The following is a 15,725-nucleotide window of genomic DNA, read 5'->3' on the forward strand; positions in this document are numbered from 1 at the left end:
CTATTAATGAATAAATCAAATAATTTATATTAATGGATGATTAACCAATTGAACTTTAATGAACTTCTAATGGATTATAAATGGATTAATTAATTGTATCAAACCAATCTATTTGCAAAATCTAGTGGAGTTTATAGCAGAATGGAGCAAAGCATGTGCGGTTTACTTTTTATTTTTAAATTACGGCACTTTAAAATATTTTTTAAGAAGTTAACATATTAGCATGATAAACGATCATATAATACTTAAATCATACTTAATTTATTTTAAAAAAACATATAATAATTCATAATTTAAAAAAAGAAAAGTAAACCCTCCTCTACCTCCCTTCCCCTCCTAAACCTTCAATCCAAACACACCCTCAAATTCAATTGATTCAAGTAAAGCTTTCTTCATAAATTTTATTTTAAATTTTCTTGTTAATACCTGTTTTAAAGTTACAAAGTTTTTGGTACCGTTTTTGGTTCAACGAGTCAGCATTTGTAGTCTAGTTTTACAATACCAACTTTACTTGGTTGACTTATTGAAAGTGATCAATGCAGAAGAGAAAAAGTTGAGTTAATTTTCAACTTAGACCTGTCCTAACTTGAGGAAGTTAGGCTAGTGGACCAACTGTCCCTGTCAAATGTCAGTAGAAAAATTGAAAACCTTACATGATTTTTCTTAAAAAGGTCAAATGCAATCAACACTGAAATCAAGAATATGCACACTAAGAATTCCTTTGATAATAATGTATTGATACATATTTGCAGCTACCTCTAATCTGAAACTGTGCTACGCACAACTTACAAGCTATAACTCACTGTTTTGCACCAAATTAGGATTTTCTGTGGTTAAAAAATAGTACAGTTAACAAGATTGGTAAATTAAAGTCATTAAACGAAGATCAAATGACTCATATTTTGAATTTATGTTTTAAGTTCCATTTGCAAAATTCGTAATATGAGCTATTCAACACGGCTTCAATTTACTATCCATGGTGGTTGTACTGTACAGTACTATTTAATTCTGCACCATTTTTTCATTGCAGGAACTAGGAGTCTTTTTTGCACTTACCTAGTGATTTCTAAACCAAGAAAAATAATTGATGGTAGACTAATCATAGGAAAAAGACAATTGTGCCTATACTAGCTATAAGAAAAAGGCATAAGCAAGTAATGCAGGTATAATTCATCATGTTGGTAGTTGTGTTTGTTGTGTTTGGCATGAAGATAAATTTGTATTGAGATTTGACACAGCAAAGCAATTGGTGCTATCAGAAATTGCATCAAGCTTTCTTGGCCTCTGAGCACTAGGATGCTGAATAATTACCAGAACTTCGTTTTTGGAGCATTCATCATGACGAGTGGACGTTGGCTACAAAAGATGAGATGAATTATTTGAACTTCATAACAAGTGTATGAGTAAAAGTAATTTATTTAACTTATGAATGAATAAATAACAGAAGACAGAAGTCACCAAAAGATTGTATAAATTAGTTAACTATCCATCTAAGAACGTTAAAGCATGTTTGTACACTTACCAACCCAATGTGCCATTCGTGACTGCTAAATTCTTTAAAGGTTGCTGCATCCATTTCCTGCACCATAAGGTACAAATTAAGATCTTCTTCTTTTTTTTTTTATGTTGATAAACGCAAATTAAGATCTTCTTTTCCAAAAAGTAAGACTTAATGGAACTCCAACCTAAAGAGGCTACATTGAAAACATCATTTACTACTAATGTTTCAATGTCACATAACATATGATAACAACCACAATGATACATTTCATTGAGATCATGAACATGTCGTGAAGATCGATAGCTTACAATACTGTAGATGGGCGGCACCAGAGTCACGCCTTTAGACTTTGTGGCAGGCATAACAGAGAAGTGTGGTGCCAAATCTTGTGATCTGAAAATCCATCTGCAGGTTAAGGAATGGATTAAAAACTATTTGAGATTACAATTGGACACATAATTGAAGGAAAATCATGATTAGTTTTCTTGCACCGCTTCGTTTTTATTAAGAAATTTGATAAATTTCAGGGAATTCAAGGGTTAATTGCAGTGGAACATAGATAAGCATACCCAATGTACACAAAGATGCAAAATTGCGTCCATTCTCTGATCAATAAGCGAAGCCAGTAATTCTCTGAGGAGTCATAAATGTTCATATATATCTACAATTAACGGGCTTGTCAAAATCACATATGTACTAATATATCATTGTTCATGAAAGTGTACCAAATAAATCCCAAATATAATACCATAGTTTCTGCCATAGCTACCATCTGCATTGCACCCTGAAATTTCCTGCACAAAATAAGAAAAGATGTTAACTACCAAAGTATGAATTACTGTTTACATGAGATGATATGCATATCTATGGCATTAGGGAAGAAATTACTCATACACTTCTAAGATGTGCAACACTTACTTGAACATTATGTACTTTTTATACACAGCATCATGCATTGCTCGAACATCCTCATTTTCTATAATGCCCAATTGTTCTCGCAACACCAGTAGGTTTTGGGATATATGGTGGAATATTACATAGAATGAAATAAAATAATTTAAAAGCAAAAGCACCTGTACATTTGTTTAAATATGGATTAGCATCAAAGGAATAAACATGTTTATTATAGATCACAAATTTTCCATTTAAAAAATAAAGTACTTTCAGTTGAACTTCATATTACAGTGACCATCTAAGAAACTTACAGTGAAGTATGGTACAGAAGCCTTGTAACCAACTAGAGTTAAGTAAAAGACACATGCAAGTGCGGCAGTTGAACGGCGTTCATTTAAAGAAAGGTGCTCACACATGATGCAGTAACCATGAGCAATGAGCAAAAAGGAAACAAAAGCAGCTGTCTGAAACAACACGCCAGTTACGTATACACCAAATGACATCCACAAAGAGCATGCCTGAAAATTGAAGCATGAATACCTGCAAGAATAGTGTCACAAATACAACTATACGAATTTCACACCACTAGGATATGCTGTTAAAAGAGATTCAAGTATGCCAAGCCTTCTTCAACCTCACTCACACCAGAAGAGTCATTTGCAAACTAACATTTATGCATTTCGGGCTACCTTGACAAAGACCTCATACAACTACTACTTTAAAATGTAATTGATTCTCCATTATATACAGTAATTCTACAAATAAACATCAAAACTAATGTTAATAATTTGTGCCCACTGCCCCTTGCGTGTGAATAACTATCGTAATTCATGCAAATAGAACACTTAGATTTATAATATTATACTACTAAATTATCTTTTCATTTTCGGTAAGGCTAATAAGTCCTTGTTTGAACTTAATGGAAGATACAATATAATCCAAGTATAAACATCAAAATACCAAATTTTAGGCTTCAAACAAGGTCCGGAACGTACCAGAAGAGGAAGGATAGCATGAGCTGCAATGCTTTAATCAATGGAATCGAAGTAAGTGCCCACTGCAAATTATTCCACTGCTCTAGCAAAACAATATCAAAAAATAAATAAATAAACAGTTACAAGTTACAACAACAACAATTTTCGTAAAGTCGAACTATTTTCATATAAGCTATAAACTATTTTCGTAAGTTATCCTAGAAAGTTTATAGAAAATAGCTTATACACATGTCATAAGCAGTTTTCATAAACTCTCTCAAACAGTCTCACATGCTATGTCAATAGATAGATTCAAATAACTCAATCCAAACGGACGCTAACTCATTTTTGTTCTACGGAACATATTAAAGTCACAGAAATCACATACCATTTAGTTAAATTTACATTTTTTTTAACAAAATTAACTATTCTTTTTACAGGAATAAAAAAGAATTCTTTTAGTTTTACTAAAATATTATGTGTTCTTCGTAAAATTAATTTTTTTTCCGGTTGCATGTCAATAAAACAAAAGGGGTGAAACTAAAATAACAAAACAGAGTCCAAAACTAGCAACAAAAAACAGTCCTCATTTCTCAACATAGAAACATTCAGTTTGAAATTCAATTATTCATTATCATCTAAAATTGAAACTAACATGCTACAATTATGAAGAATGAAATCGATAGGAACCTGAAAATGGCGGGTTTTGTAAGTATAAGCGGTCCATGAACAAGCTGAGACGAACCAGATTGACAAGAAGGTTAGATATAGCGATGGAAGTGATCGATAAGACTCGTCTACTCCGTCGCCGGAGCTCATCGTTTGGTTGCCGGCGAAATGAAGTTGTGTGATAACTGTGAGTTAATGTGGTGGCGTTGTTGTGTTAAGTTCGTGCGCCCACCAAGCACATTTTATACGCTATACTTTTTCTACACGTCTCAAACGTGGCACTTTGCACTTTCAACTTTCAAATGATCCAAAAATAACCATAAGAATTGACTTTAAAAAAATTAAGAATAAATTTAAGAGTTTCAATTGGAATACTTTCTTTTGCCTCACATGTGTTGTGTGATGGATGTGAGTTAGAAATTTTACATTTAGACGTTCAACAACATATAATTGAGATGATTTAAATATTTATCGTATGTGATTTCTTATATTGCATGTCAATGATCATTGATTTACTTAATGATATAATAGGTTCGATGAAATATTAAACCTCATTTACCTTATAAAACTATTTTCTATTTTTAAAATTTGTGTTAATTTCACTTGTTAAAATTAGCATTCCTATATGAACAATTACAACACGCATCCTTAAAGTAGTATTTATCTTTTGTAATTAAAAAAAAAAAAGTAGAATTTATCTTCTCTATACATCTTAAGTGTCTTTCATCTTTTTACTAACAAGTTATTAAAATAAAAATATTTTTTTTTGTCAAATCTCTAGTGGCTAAAAATTCACCTTTTAAAAGTGAATAAATAAGGTGTTTGTGGTTCGAACTCTGACCCTTATATGTTACAATGTATTGTCTCTACCAATAGAAAATATTTTTACAAAATAAATGTGTCTAATTTTTTCATGTTTTCTTTAATGGCAAATATGAGAATATTATTTGTTATGTTAGTATTTTTCTTTTTGGCAGGTCTAGAGCCTTGTTATGTCAGTATTTTTCTTTTTGTCGGGACTTAAACCTGAACTTTAACTTTTCAACTTTTTTAATCTCTCAGCTCAAACCAATTGAGTTATTCAACACCCTTAACTTTTTGAAAATTGATTTTCTAACATCAAAAATTTCCTAACAACATAGAAAAAAATACATAAATGCCTCCGACTAATTAACTACCGCTAGCTTATAACTAGAAAACTGACGGTAGTTAACTGTCGTTGGTTTTTTAATCATCTCCATATGTTTATAGGAAACATTGGAAGTCAAAAAAAGAAGCTTCTAACTTTTTATGCTGTATTGTAAGTTTTAAAATGTAACTATAAAAGTGGATGTCAATTTAAAAATCATTTGATGCATATCCTTTAAATCCATAAATTAAATAATGTTTCAAAGTGATTAGTGATCCAAGGCCTAGTCCACCACTACTTCAGGATCCATTTCGAAATATCAACATAGAACCGGTCTATTTCAGATGGAATTCAAGTAATTTGTAACCTTGTAGCTTCTTCAATGACCTCTAACGACTATGGAACTAGATCATTGAAGAAAGACGTATGCAACATCTTTCCATTATTCTCCAAAATCTCCTCCTCGACATCGCAGAAATACCTTCCTCCACAACAATACAACATACACAATCTTGTCACTCTAAAACCTCGTACTCTTTGCTCTTTTATTGATTTGAACGTTGGAATATTTGCCTATATACTATCCCTCATATTCAACATCAACGGATTAATTGATCAAACTTTGGGATTAGAAATCAGTTGATGTGACTACTGCCACTTAATTAGCAAAACAAACTTATTATGTTAGTTTGAACAAATGTTGGTTCAATTAGTAACAATTTAACTTTTTATGTTAGTTTGAATCTCGCCGGTGATTTGCAATTTGCAAAACTCATTGGTGGATACATATTTTTTTTATCAACACTCTCTGAACCTTAAAAATAATTTCAACTCCCATGACGCTTGAAATTCAGCTTGTCTAAACTTTGATATTGAAAAAATTATTGAAAATTGGAAATGATATGTAAACCGAGTTATTTGTTATTATGAATGCCACTCAAAGTTTTTTAGTTAAATTAGCATTTGACATGACCCAATTATTTGGTGTGAAACCATGATAACTTGATTTAATTAATTAAGCCTGACCACGAATATTTATAATTTTGTAATAAAAATGCAAAGTTGATGGACCAGCTTTCGGGGAAAGAAAGTTGGTTGGTTTAAGTTAACTATTTTTGTTGCAAAGTGGAGTCATGCAACAAAACCACTCCCAATTTCAGCAATGCTCAAATGACGTACGAGTATCTACTCATTACATGATGCCAATATTGCATACTGATCAAATATTATCCATGCAAATATAAATTTACATTATTCTTTTTGGTGAAATAGTTTTAATTAAAATTGTTAAAAGTTTATTAGCAATTTAGCGTTAATGTTTAACAATATTTGTCATAACCGCGTCAAAGAGGACACGAAGTCGTGAAGAGCACTTAAAAGTTTATTTAATTTCGAGAGTTCAATAAAATACTATTTTTATATTATAATAATGTTTATATCACTTTTTTGAAATAATGTTTTCATGCATGGAAACTAGAAACAATATAAAAAAAATTCGAGGAGGGTCATCATTTTTCTGTCCATGAAATGAGTTTCGTTTTTATTTTAGATTTTAAGTAAAACGACAAAACTCACCAAATCAATATAGAATGCATTTGACCAACTAATTTTAGGCAACGGGGTGTTGACTTTGGTACGGTTCTTTAGGGACAAGATGGTGTTAATTTTCAATATAAAATTGACATGTATTTTTTTTTAATCTTTTCATCTTTGTTTTTCATAATTAAGGAGGTATAAAAGTACTATAACGTAATATTAGCATTAAAAGCATCTAAATATATAATTTTATTTAGAATATATATAATTTTTTGTAAAAAGTATTTAATTTGATGTAACTTCAACCAAATTTGAAGGCAGCCAAGGTTTTGTGGTAGATGAAGATGGTCATCAGAAGAGAATCAGGGCTTTAGGTGAACAAACTCACTAACAAAATTAGTTTCTTCAACTTACTACCCAATCAAAAGCTTGAAGATATATTTTTTTGGTACAACTGAAGATGTGATATTTAAATATTGAAAAATATCATTATAAGTAAACATATATATTTATCTTTGAGATGTTTTCTTATCAAATATAAAGAACTTGATTGTTCAAAAAAATATATAAAGAACTTGAGTTACCTTATTTAGACACAAATACTCTTGAATATAGACATTGATTAAGTGCTGATGTTAGGCGGGGATTGGGTAACTCAACTCGTTTGAGCTAAAAAATTTACGAAATTGAGGAGTTAAAAGTTCAACGTTCAAGTTCTCGCAAAAAGAAAAACAACAATTAGCATACTAACATTTGTCATTAAAAAAAAAAAAGTGTTGATGTTAGACTCGATGAGAGAGAAAAAAGTTACATAAAAAGCGAAAACCTCAAATAAAAAAAAGTTATTTAACCGATAAACTTTTAGCTATTAGACTACTTGATTAAAAAAAATGTGTAGAAGAAAAATTTATCATCTTTCTTTTGTGCAATTAAATACAATTTCTCCTATAATCAACTAGTTAAGTTATCTCACATAATCGATAGTCAAGCACAATAAATATGCAAAACAAACTCCCTAATTTGTATCTATATATGTTACAGCCTTTTAAGTTGTAGATAAAAATAAAATAAAACGCTAAGAAAGAATAAGTGGTGTATGTGTTCTTTCAAAAAAAAAAAAAATGTGTTGTATGTGGTTGATATAAAAGTCAAATCCAACATAAAGAGCAAACCAATGGAGATATTAAATTCATCATCCTTTTGGTCTTCATATTTTGATGATAAATGAAGTATGAAGGAAGAAATACATGAGTTTTTACTATCATTTTTGGCGATTTCTTTTGCCATCCTACTCAAATCTGAAAATACTCTCATTCAAATGAATACCACCACTTGTTCTTTCTTAGCGTTATTTGAAAACAACTTAAACCAAAAAATTGCATTGTAATTGATATGAATACCACCGTACTATCTTCACATAAACTGCAAAGCAATTTTTGGGACAGTTTGAGTGGTGAACAATGACCGTAATATTATAACTCACTTTCAAAATTAAATTTAAAAAGAAATTTGTATAACACATGAAAAGTGCAGAACGAGTCTACTCATGAACTCATGAACTAGTCATAGGCTCGCAAGTCTATGCGAGTCTACATGAGTCTACCGAATCTACTACAAAAATGATTTTATGAGTGAGTCCACTCATTTTACTCTTCTATACTAGTAAACTCGTGTGAGTCTATGACTCTATTCACGAGTTTGACAACCATGGTCACACGTAAGCATCTAATTGGCTAAATACATCACTAATAGAAATTACAGAAGAAACCATTAACTTAATTTTTAATCCAAGACCAAACCATAATCTTAACGAATCATCGAAATGACTTTTTTCAGTCTATCATGATTACCTAAAATAACTTGATTATACCGCTTTTAAATAATCCATAGATATGTCATCTATATCAAATAAAGACGTTCTTACTTTGATCACCCCAAAAAAAGACATTTTTGCATTTTTTTTTTTTCCATGGGAATCCAGATCAAACCTAGAAATTGAGTAAATTAAGGTACACTAATTTAAATTACAATTATCACTCAACATCTCATTTTGAAAAATATGGTCAAACTAAATAACATATTTATAGATATCGAATTGTCTTATACTATGTAATAAACTATATCACAAAGTTTCAACCAAAAATATTGGTTTTTTGTAAAATTAATATATTCGATAAACTATTATTGAGAATAATATCAAAATGTTACACTAATGTAATTTGATCTCTCTCCCTGTTTGTCTTTCTCTCTCTCCCTTCTTCCCATGGGACCGGAACCTCTTCAATATCTGAAGAGTCCAATAAAATCATAGCCATTAAAAAGTAAATGCAAGAAAAAAAATGTTGTAATTAAAAGGGATAAAAGGTCTTTACAAAAAAATAAAAATAAAAGGTTTAATGGTGTAGATTCTTTCGACGGATAAAACCGGAGAGATTTCTATATAAAATAAAGAGTAAATTATATTTCCCTCCCCTCAAAGATGCTTAAATTACATTCACATTCCCTCTTATGTTAAAATATACATTTCACTTCCCTCTTATTCAAAACATATTGGAAAATATTCCTCTCCCCTCCCTTGAGAGAAGCTTGAATTACATTTCTCTCCTCTCTTATGTTAAAATCTACACTTTACTCTAGCAGTAATTTTTTTTTATATCTAATAATCTAGCAAAAAAATATCTAACACACTTCAAAGAAAAATAGTATTGCAGGTTCATTTTAATATAATCAAAATTCGAATACATATTTTTCGCTATTTTTTATTCACAATTTTATTAACATGTAGTTGTAAAATCAATTAGAAAATACGAAACAACCCAAAATAAAATTAAAATATGTGAAAAATTACTTAATTCGATTAAGTATGGTTATTTAAAAGTGAATTTTATACTCCAAATTATAAAATTAATAACAAAATCTTTAAATTTAATTATAATTGACATTTAAATTATAAAGAAACAAATTTATTTATTTATTTAAATGGTGATTCAAAATTAGTATATATTATAAAAATATTTATTTATGTTTTTTTTTAAAGAGAATATTTTATTTATGTTAAAATAGATTAAAGTGTAGTGTATATTTAGTTATTAAGGGAGGGGGTCGTAATTCAATCATCTCATAGGGGAGGGGAGTATAAATTCTACTTTTCAAGGGAGTAAAGAACATATTTTGATATAAGAGAAGAAGAGTGAAATTTACTCTAAAACAAACTATATAAATAGATAGATAGAACTCTACGATGTGAAATGTTAACACCAAAATAGGCCCTATAATTTCAACAGCTTTAAAAGAAAAAAAAAGTATAAAAATATTTTCCCTAATAAAAAGAAGTATCAAAATATTTGTTCATGCATATTTATATATATATATATATATATATATATATATATATATATATATATATATATATATATATATATATATATATATATATTCACGAGTGTATAATTTTTAGGCATGAAATTTGTAAAACAGAGGCTCAAAAAATAAAATTGAAGTCCGTTTATGAGGCCAACGATTTAGGCCTGAGACTTGGTCCTTGTATAAGACTGGACTCGTTGGGACAATTTTAAGAATATTACTAGTTACTTTTCTCACCCTATAAATTTCTTGCGCGCCCTATTTTTTGTTTAAAAATACCTCTATTCGGATTTTGTTTTCCGAATTACATTGTTAGAATTTTTTGGATTTTAAAATCCGAAATGCTCTTTTTCCAAAAAATTTTGATTTTAGCCTTTCAAATTAGTAAAATAAAATGCAAATAAACATAAAAAACAGAATTAAAAAGAACACAAAGATAAAAAGAAATCATATTATTAATATATGAATAATAGTTACAATAATGTTGAAGTTTTTTAAGCTTATTACATAAGAACTTAAAATTATTTCTAATCTCCTAAAAGCCTCTAACAAGCTCATTTTATTAATATAAACAGAAAATTAGAAAAGAAAAAAAAAACCATCAGAAAACCCACATCCCTGGAGTAAAACTAAATCTAGCTTTACCCCAAGAAAGTTGGTCAACCTGACACCTAGACAAACTGTGCTTCATTGCAGTGCGTTGCCTTCCCCGTTGACCGGTCATATAACCCCTAAGTTTCCAAAGTAGCCTCGTTTTATGAAAGGTCAACGATGGAAACACATTGTGAAGAAGGAAGAGGAGGATAAAGTGTGATGGTGTGAAGAAATATGAAAGTTTGGATGCTATTTATAGGAAAACAAATTGTCTAGCCATTAATTTTGGTCAAAAACGTTAAAAAAAATGTGTTCAAAGGAGTTTTATCAACCATTAATGCTGGTAAAAACCTTTGAAAACATGTTTCTTGTGGTGCAGACCACCGGCCAAAACAAACTGATGCGGTTCAGATTTCATAATCCAGACAACTCTAATGGTTTTCGGATTATGTAATCCGAATTTTTACAAAATTGGGGTAAACTGAAGGAAGTTGCGCACCTTCTGTGGGGTGAGGGACATTCTGGATTTTATAACCCGGACAACGTTCATGTAGTCCGGAATATAAAATCCGTAACCCCTCAGTTTATTTTGGCCGGTGGCGTTTCACCAAAGGTTTGGTCGGTTAGTGGAACCATTAATGCATTTTTGGAGGTTAGCATTTAAAAAATGTTTTTATTGACTGAACTTATGACCCTGGACTTGTTTAAGGCTATAAAAAGGTTTGGATCTTCAACAATTTCCGTCATTCTTCACTTCACCTCATTTCTTACATTTTCTTCAATTCTTTTAGTTTTTTAGGTAGTTTTTTAGGTGTGTCTGTGGTGTCATGGTCATTGTTGACTGTTCATATGACCCATGCAATTGCGTTGCAGCTTGTGTGGGGGGTTATATAACGGTCAACAGAGACCCTTGACATCAAAGAAAGACACAAATATTGCATATTGTTTTTGTCTGGATTTTAGTTTCCGGAAACACCAATCATCTGGTTCGGATTTTATTTTCCGGACCAGGCGTACTTTTCGAATTTTTGTAGGGCGCAGGAGAACACAGGAGGGTGGGAAAAGTAATACTCTATGTCTTACTAGTGTGTCTTATAAATTTTTCGAAAATGCCCTTGAGCAATTCAGATTTTAAAATGCGAATTCATTTTTCATTAATTCAGATTTTATAATCTGAACTATGCTTATGTATAATCAACAATCAGAATATCTCACATTTTCAGCAGTTTTGAATTTTGCTTTTAAAAACAACAAAAAACAAAGAAAAAAAATGCTAAAAACCTGTCAAATAAAATCATAAAAAATATAAAAATACTACCAAAAAAATCTAAAAATCAAATAAAACTAATGCAATTTTTTTTTCTTCTGAGAGTTTGAAAAATAAAAAAAAATGGGTCTAAAGGATAGAATTTTGGATTTTGAGGGGCGGAGTCCCGTAAGAACATCCAACAATCCGAGCAAGCCGATCTAGTAGCCCGAAAACCAGAGTTTTGACTAAGAACAACTAACAATGATCGAAAAGAAGGATGATAGTTAGGAAGATTAATATTGTCCATAAAATGACTATCAATGTTACAAACATGCTTAGAATTTGTGCTGATACAGTTCAGATTATATAATCCGAATTATTTTTCCCTTGAAAAATGGTGTTTAGGGGGTGCTCAAATTATATAATCCGAAAAAATCAAGGAACACGCCCTATTTTTTTGAAGTTTTTAGATTATAAAATCTGAATTGATGAAGAACTCATTTTTTTCATCTTATAACAAAGGAAAAGCTGTCCGCATGAGCTTAACTCATTTGGTAAGGGATAATGCACAATATGTGCAGGGGCCGGGGTTCCAACCCCGGACTCCCCACTTATTCATCTTTAAGGTGAATTTCTCTAGCCACTAGGCTACTTGACAAAAAAAAAAAAACAAAGGAAAAGCTCAGTTCGGATTTTAAAATCCAATTGCTCAAGAGCCTTTTCGAAAAATTCACAAAGCATGCTAGTAAGACATAGGGTAGAAAAAGTAATAGTCCAATTTTAATTTAAAAAAAAAGTGTACCAAACTACCTCCTCTCAATAAATAAATAATAACAATACCAAACTAAACTACCTTTGTTTCAAGCATGGGTTGGATTTAGCTTTTGTAACAAAAAAAAGAAGGTAAAGGGGTGTTAGTATAATGAACAGATTTAGATTTTTTTTTCAAAAAATGAATAGATTTATTTGTAAGATTCTCAAAAGAAGTCCCAATGAGCTTATATCGATTATTAGAAACATTGCATACTATATGCATGAGTTGGTGTTTGAATCCTAGACATCATGTTTATTCACCTTAAGAGATCAATTTTCATCTATTAGAGAATACTACTTCATCTAGTCTATAATTGGTTACTACCAATCATCAATAAGTTATACGTTATAAGTTATTCATCATATAATTGAGTTAGTTATACATAAATAAGCTAGTACAAAGTTAGTTATAACAGGCAACTTGTTCTCCAAGTTATTCATCATATAATTGAGTTAGTTATACATAAATAAGCTAGTACAAAGTTAGTTATAACAGGCAACTTGTTCTCCAAGTTATCCAGTTTTACATCACTTGTATGTATAAAATTCTTGTAACTAACTTTATGTTAGATCATTCATTTCTATATATGATTTTTCTTTTTGTTCATTTTTCTCTGAATTTGATCTCCTCACATGGTATCACGAGCCTTTCGTGAATTGGCTAACGCTTCCGATTTTTCCTTCGTTTTTTGTGTAGATTCTTGTAGAATCACTTTGATGCTATGTTCAATCCTGCATTTTTTTTATTCTTCTTTTTCTCTCCAATTTACATGTTTCTATTTCTTACAATTTCCCTTTTCGTCTACCCTGAAGCATTCTTTGTTCTTCCATGGCGCGCAACAATACTGTTTCTACCAATACCAACAATGAAACAACAGTCGCAAATCCTTCACAAAGTAGTGCTTCAGAATAGTACGTTCGTCTTAGTGATCGATGGACCTAATTATGTTTCGGTTACACTGCTTTTGGATGGAAAAAACTTTCTTGCTTGGGCTCGAGCGATTCGTCATGCTTTAGGTGCTAAGAACAAGTTTCAGTTCGTTGATGGAAGCATTCCAGTTCTTGCACTTCTCGATCCAAATCGTTAGGCTTGGGAACGATGTAATAACTTGATTCATTCTTGGATTCCTAATCTGGCGAGTCCTCAAATTGCACAATCAATCGTTTTCATTGAGAATGTTCTTGATGTTTGGACTAGATTTAAAGAACGATTCTCCAAATCTGATCGCACTTGTGTTGCTAAGCTACAATCTAATATCAATAAACTGAAGCAAGGTTTAAATCATCCACTAAGATACTTGACAAAAAAAAATATCTCAAAAGAAAGATTTTTCATCACCTTGTGCTATTTTTGGTTTTTCATAAATTCCCTCCATCATCGAAGATAATTCTATTCAAGACAAGTTAAATACTAAAATGTGGTTATCTCTTCTAATTAACTTTCAAACATTGATTTATCACGTGTTTAGTTATATAATGTTTGTCCTTGGAACGTTTTGTGCATGGTATACGTTGTTTTCTAAGCATTGGAATTTAAGTGGTTGTCTTCGGTGTTGAGAAAGACTTGTTAAAGGGACCAGACACATTGGCTTTCATTTGTTGTTGGGACCCCAGGTATAGGTGGTAGTGGGGAGATGTTGGATTGGACCCATCATGCATTAATCAGTACACAACACTTTTATGTGCAAAAGTTAGCAACGTTATGCAGTCTTAGAAAATTTGCTAAACTATAAATGAAATTCCCAAAAAATATATACAGCATTTTATTTTTGAGAGGGCAATTTGTTTCTTATAGATTTTTTTTCCTGGAGGAATCCTAATTCAGTTTGTTTCTTACTTTTCATTCGAGAAAACGTACAATTCTTTAGGTGCTTTTCGTATGGTTCTTAACTAAATTCACTATGATTTCCTCAAGTCCATAATTTTCTCAAAGTTTGTTATATTCAAAAAATATGTATTTTTAATTAAGAACCATATACCTAAATTTTCTCCTCTTTAATATATATGTGTTTACCAGATTGAGCAGAGGTAAAATTAGAGATTTTGTTAGTACTCGAATTTGATCACTGTTCACTAACATTATATTGGAACAATTTGTTAGATTATAGTACTCATTTCTGTTTTAAATATAAACAAAAGTTGATGAAATTTTTTTGAAGTATTTTGGCTCAAATACATATTTTTTATATTTTACTTTTTACTTATATTTAAGATCAAAGTAGTATTGATTTAACGAGCTTCTTTCAATCTAGATTATGCAGGTATCCTAAGGAGCACGTAGGCAGAAAAAAGTATTTCAGTAAAATGTTACATTTAAATTTAAAAATAATATTGAAGTGATACATTTTGATTGAATGGGATAATAATTGGTAAAAGTAATTTCAGCTTCCCATATGAATTTTTTATTTGTGAGAGATCTTACAAAGGGACCGAGAAGATCACGTATATACGTAATTGATATAAAAAACTAATGGTGAATTATAATTGATTGTAGTATTAGGTATGTTTGTACGTTCTAGTGTAACTTAGATGCAACTTTTTCAACAATAATTCATTATATTATGAGGTATGTTATGTGTTTTCGAGACTCAACTGTTTGGTAAATCAGATTATTCTTTTTCGCTTCTACCACCGTTTTAGAAGGTGAAACTATATACTTACTAGAAGTTAGCAAAATGGTCATATCAAATAGAATGAATGTTGTTTTGTTTAACAATGATTTTAAAATTTTATCTGATGCGTTCGCTGCCAACAACAATCCTCTAAACGAGTTTGGTGACCTTGTATCTCGAAGTAGAAATATTTTACTTAATAAAAATGACATTTTAGTGTCTATGTTCAAAAACAAACAAACTAGTATAGCTAACATCCTTACTCACCTTAGCCTTCATATTTTGCATGATGCACCCTCTACTCTGTATCTGTTAATTTTGAATGAATTGAACTAACTTTTCTTTTGCTAAAAAAAAAAAAAAGAATTTAACAACCGGAGAATATTCTACT

General features: G+C 30.5%; 1 protein-coding gene across 2 annotated transcripts; it reads right to left on the minus strand.

The window, feature by feature from the left end:
- Positions 1-689: 689 nt before the first annotated feature.
- LOC11428603 (uncharacterized) lies at positions 690-4,289 on the minus strand. 2 transcript variants are annotated; one of them, XM_003626941.4, is made up of 9 exons: positions 4,060-4,289; positions 3,391-3,467; positions 2,707-2,935; positions 2,420-2,574; positions 2,250-2,295; positions 2,071-2,162; positions 1,810-1,906; positions 1,523-1,579; positions 690-1,356 (listed from the first exon to the last, which is right to left on the minus strand). In XM_003626941.4, the coding sequence occupies exons 1-9, from the start codon at positions 4,186-4,188 to the stop codon at positions 1,174-1,176; spliced, it is 1,065 nt and encodes a 354-aa protein (XP_003626989.1). In that variant the 5' UTR covers positions 4,189-4,289; the 3' UTR covers positions 690-1,173. The 2 variants fall into 2 exon arrangements, with proteins under 2 accessions (XP_003626989.1, XP_024627399.1); XM_024771631.2 differs by having other exon boundaries at positions 3,391-3,472; positions 4,060-4,260.
- Between the last annotated feature and the right edge of the window lie 11,436 nt (positions 4,290-15,725).

The sequence above is a fragment of the Medicago truncatula genome, chromosome 8, assembly GCF_003473485.1.
Source record: "Medicago truncatula cultivar Jemalong A17 chromosome 8, MtrunA17r5.0-ANR, whole genome shotgun sequence".
Taxonomy (NCBI): Eukaryota; Viridiplantae; Streptophyta; class Magnoliopsida; order Fabales; family Fabaceae; genus Medicago; species Medicago truncatula.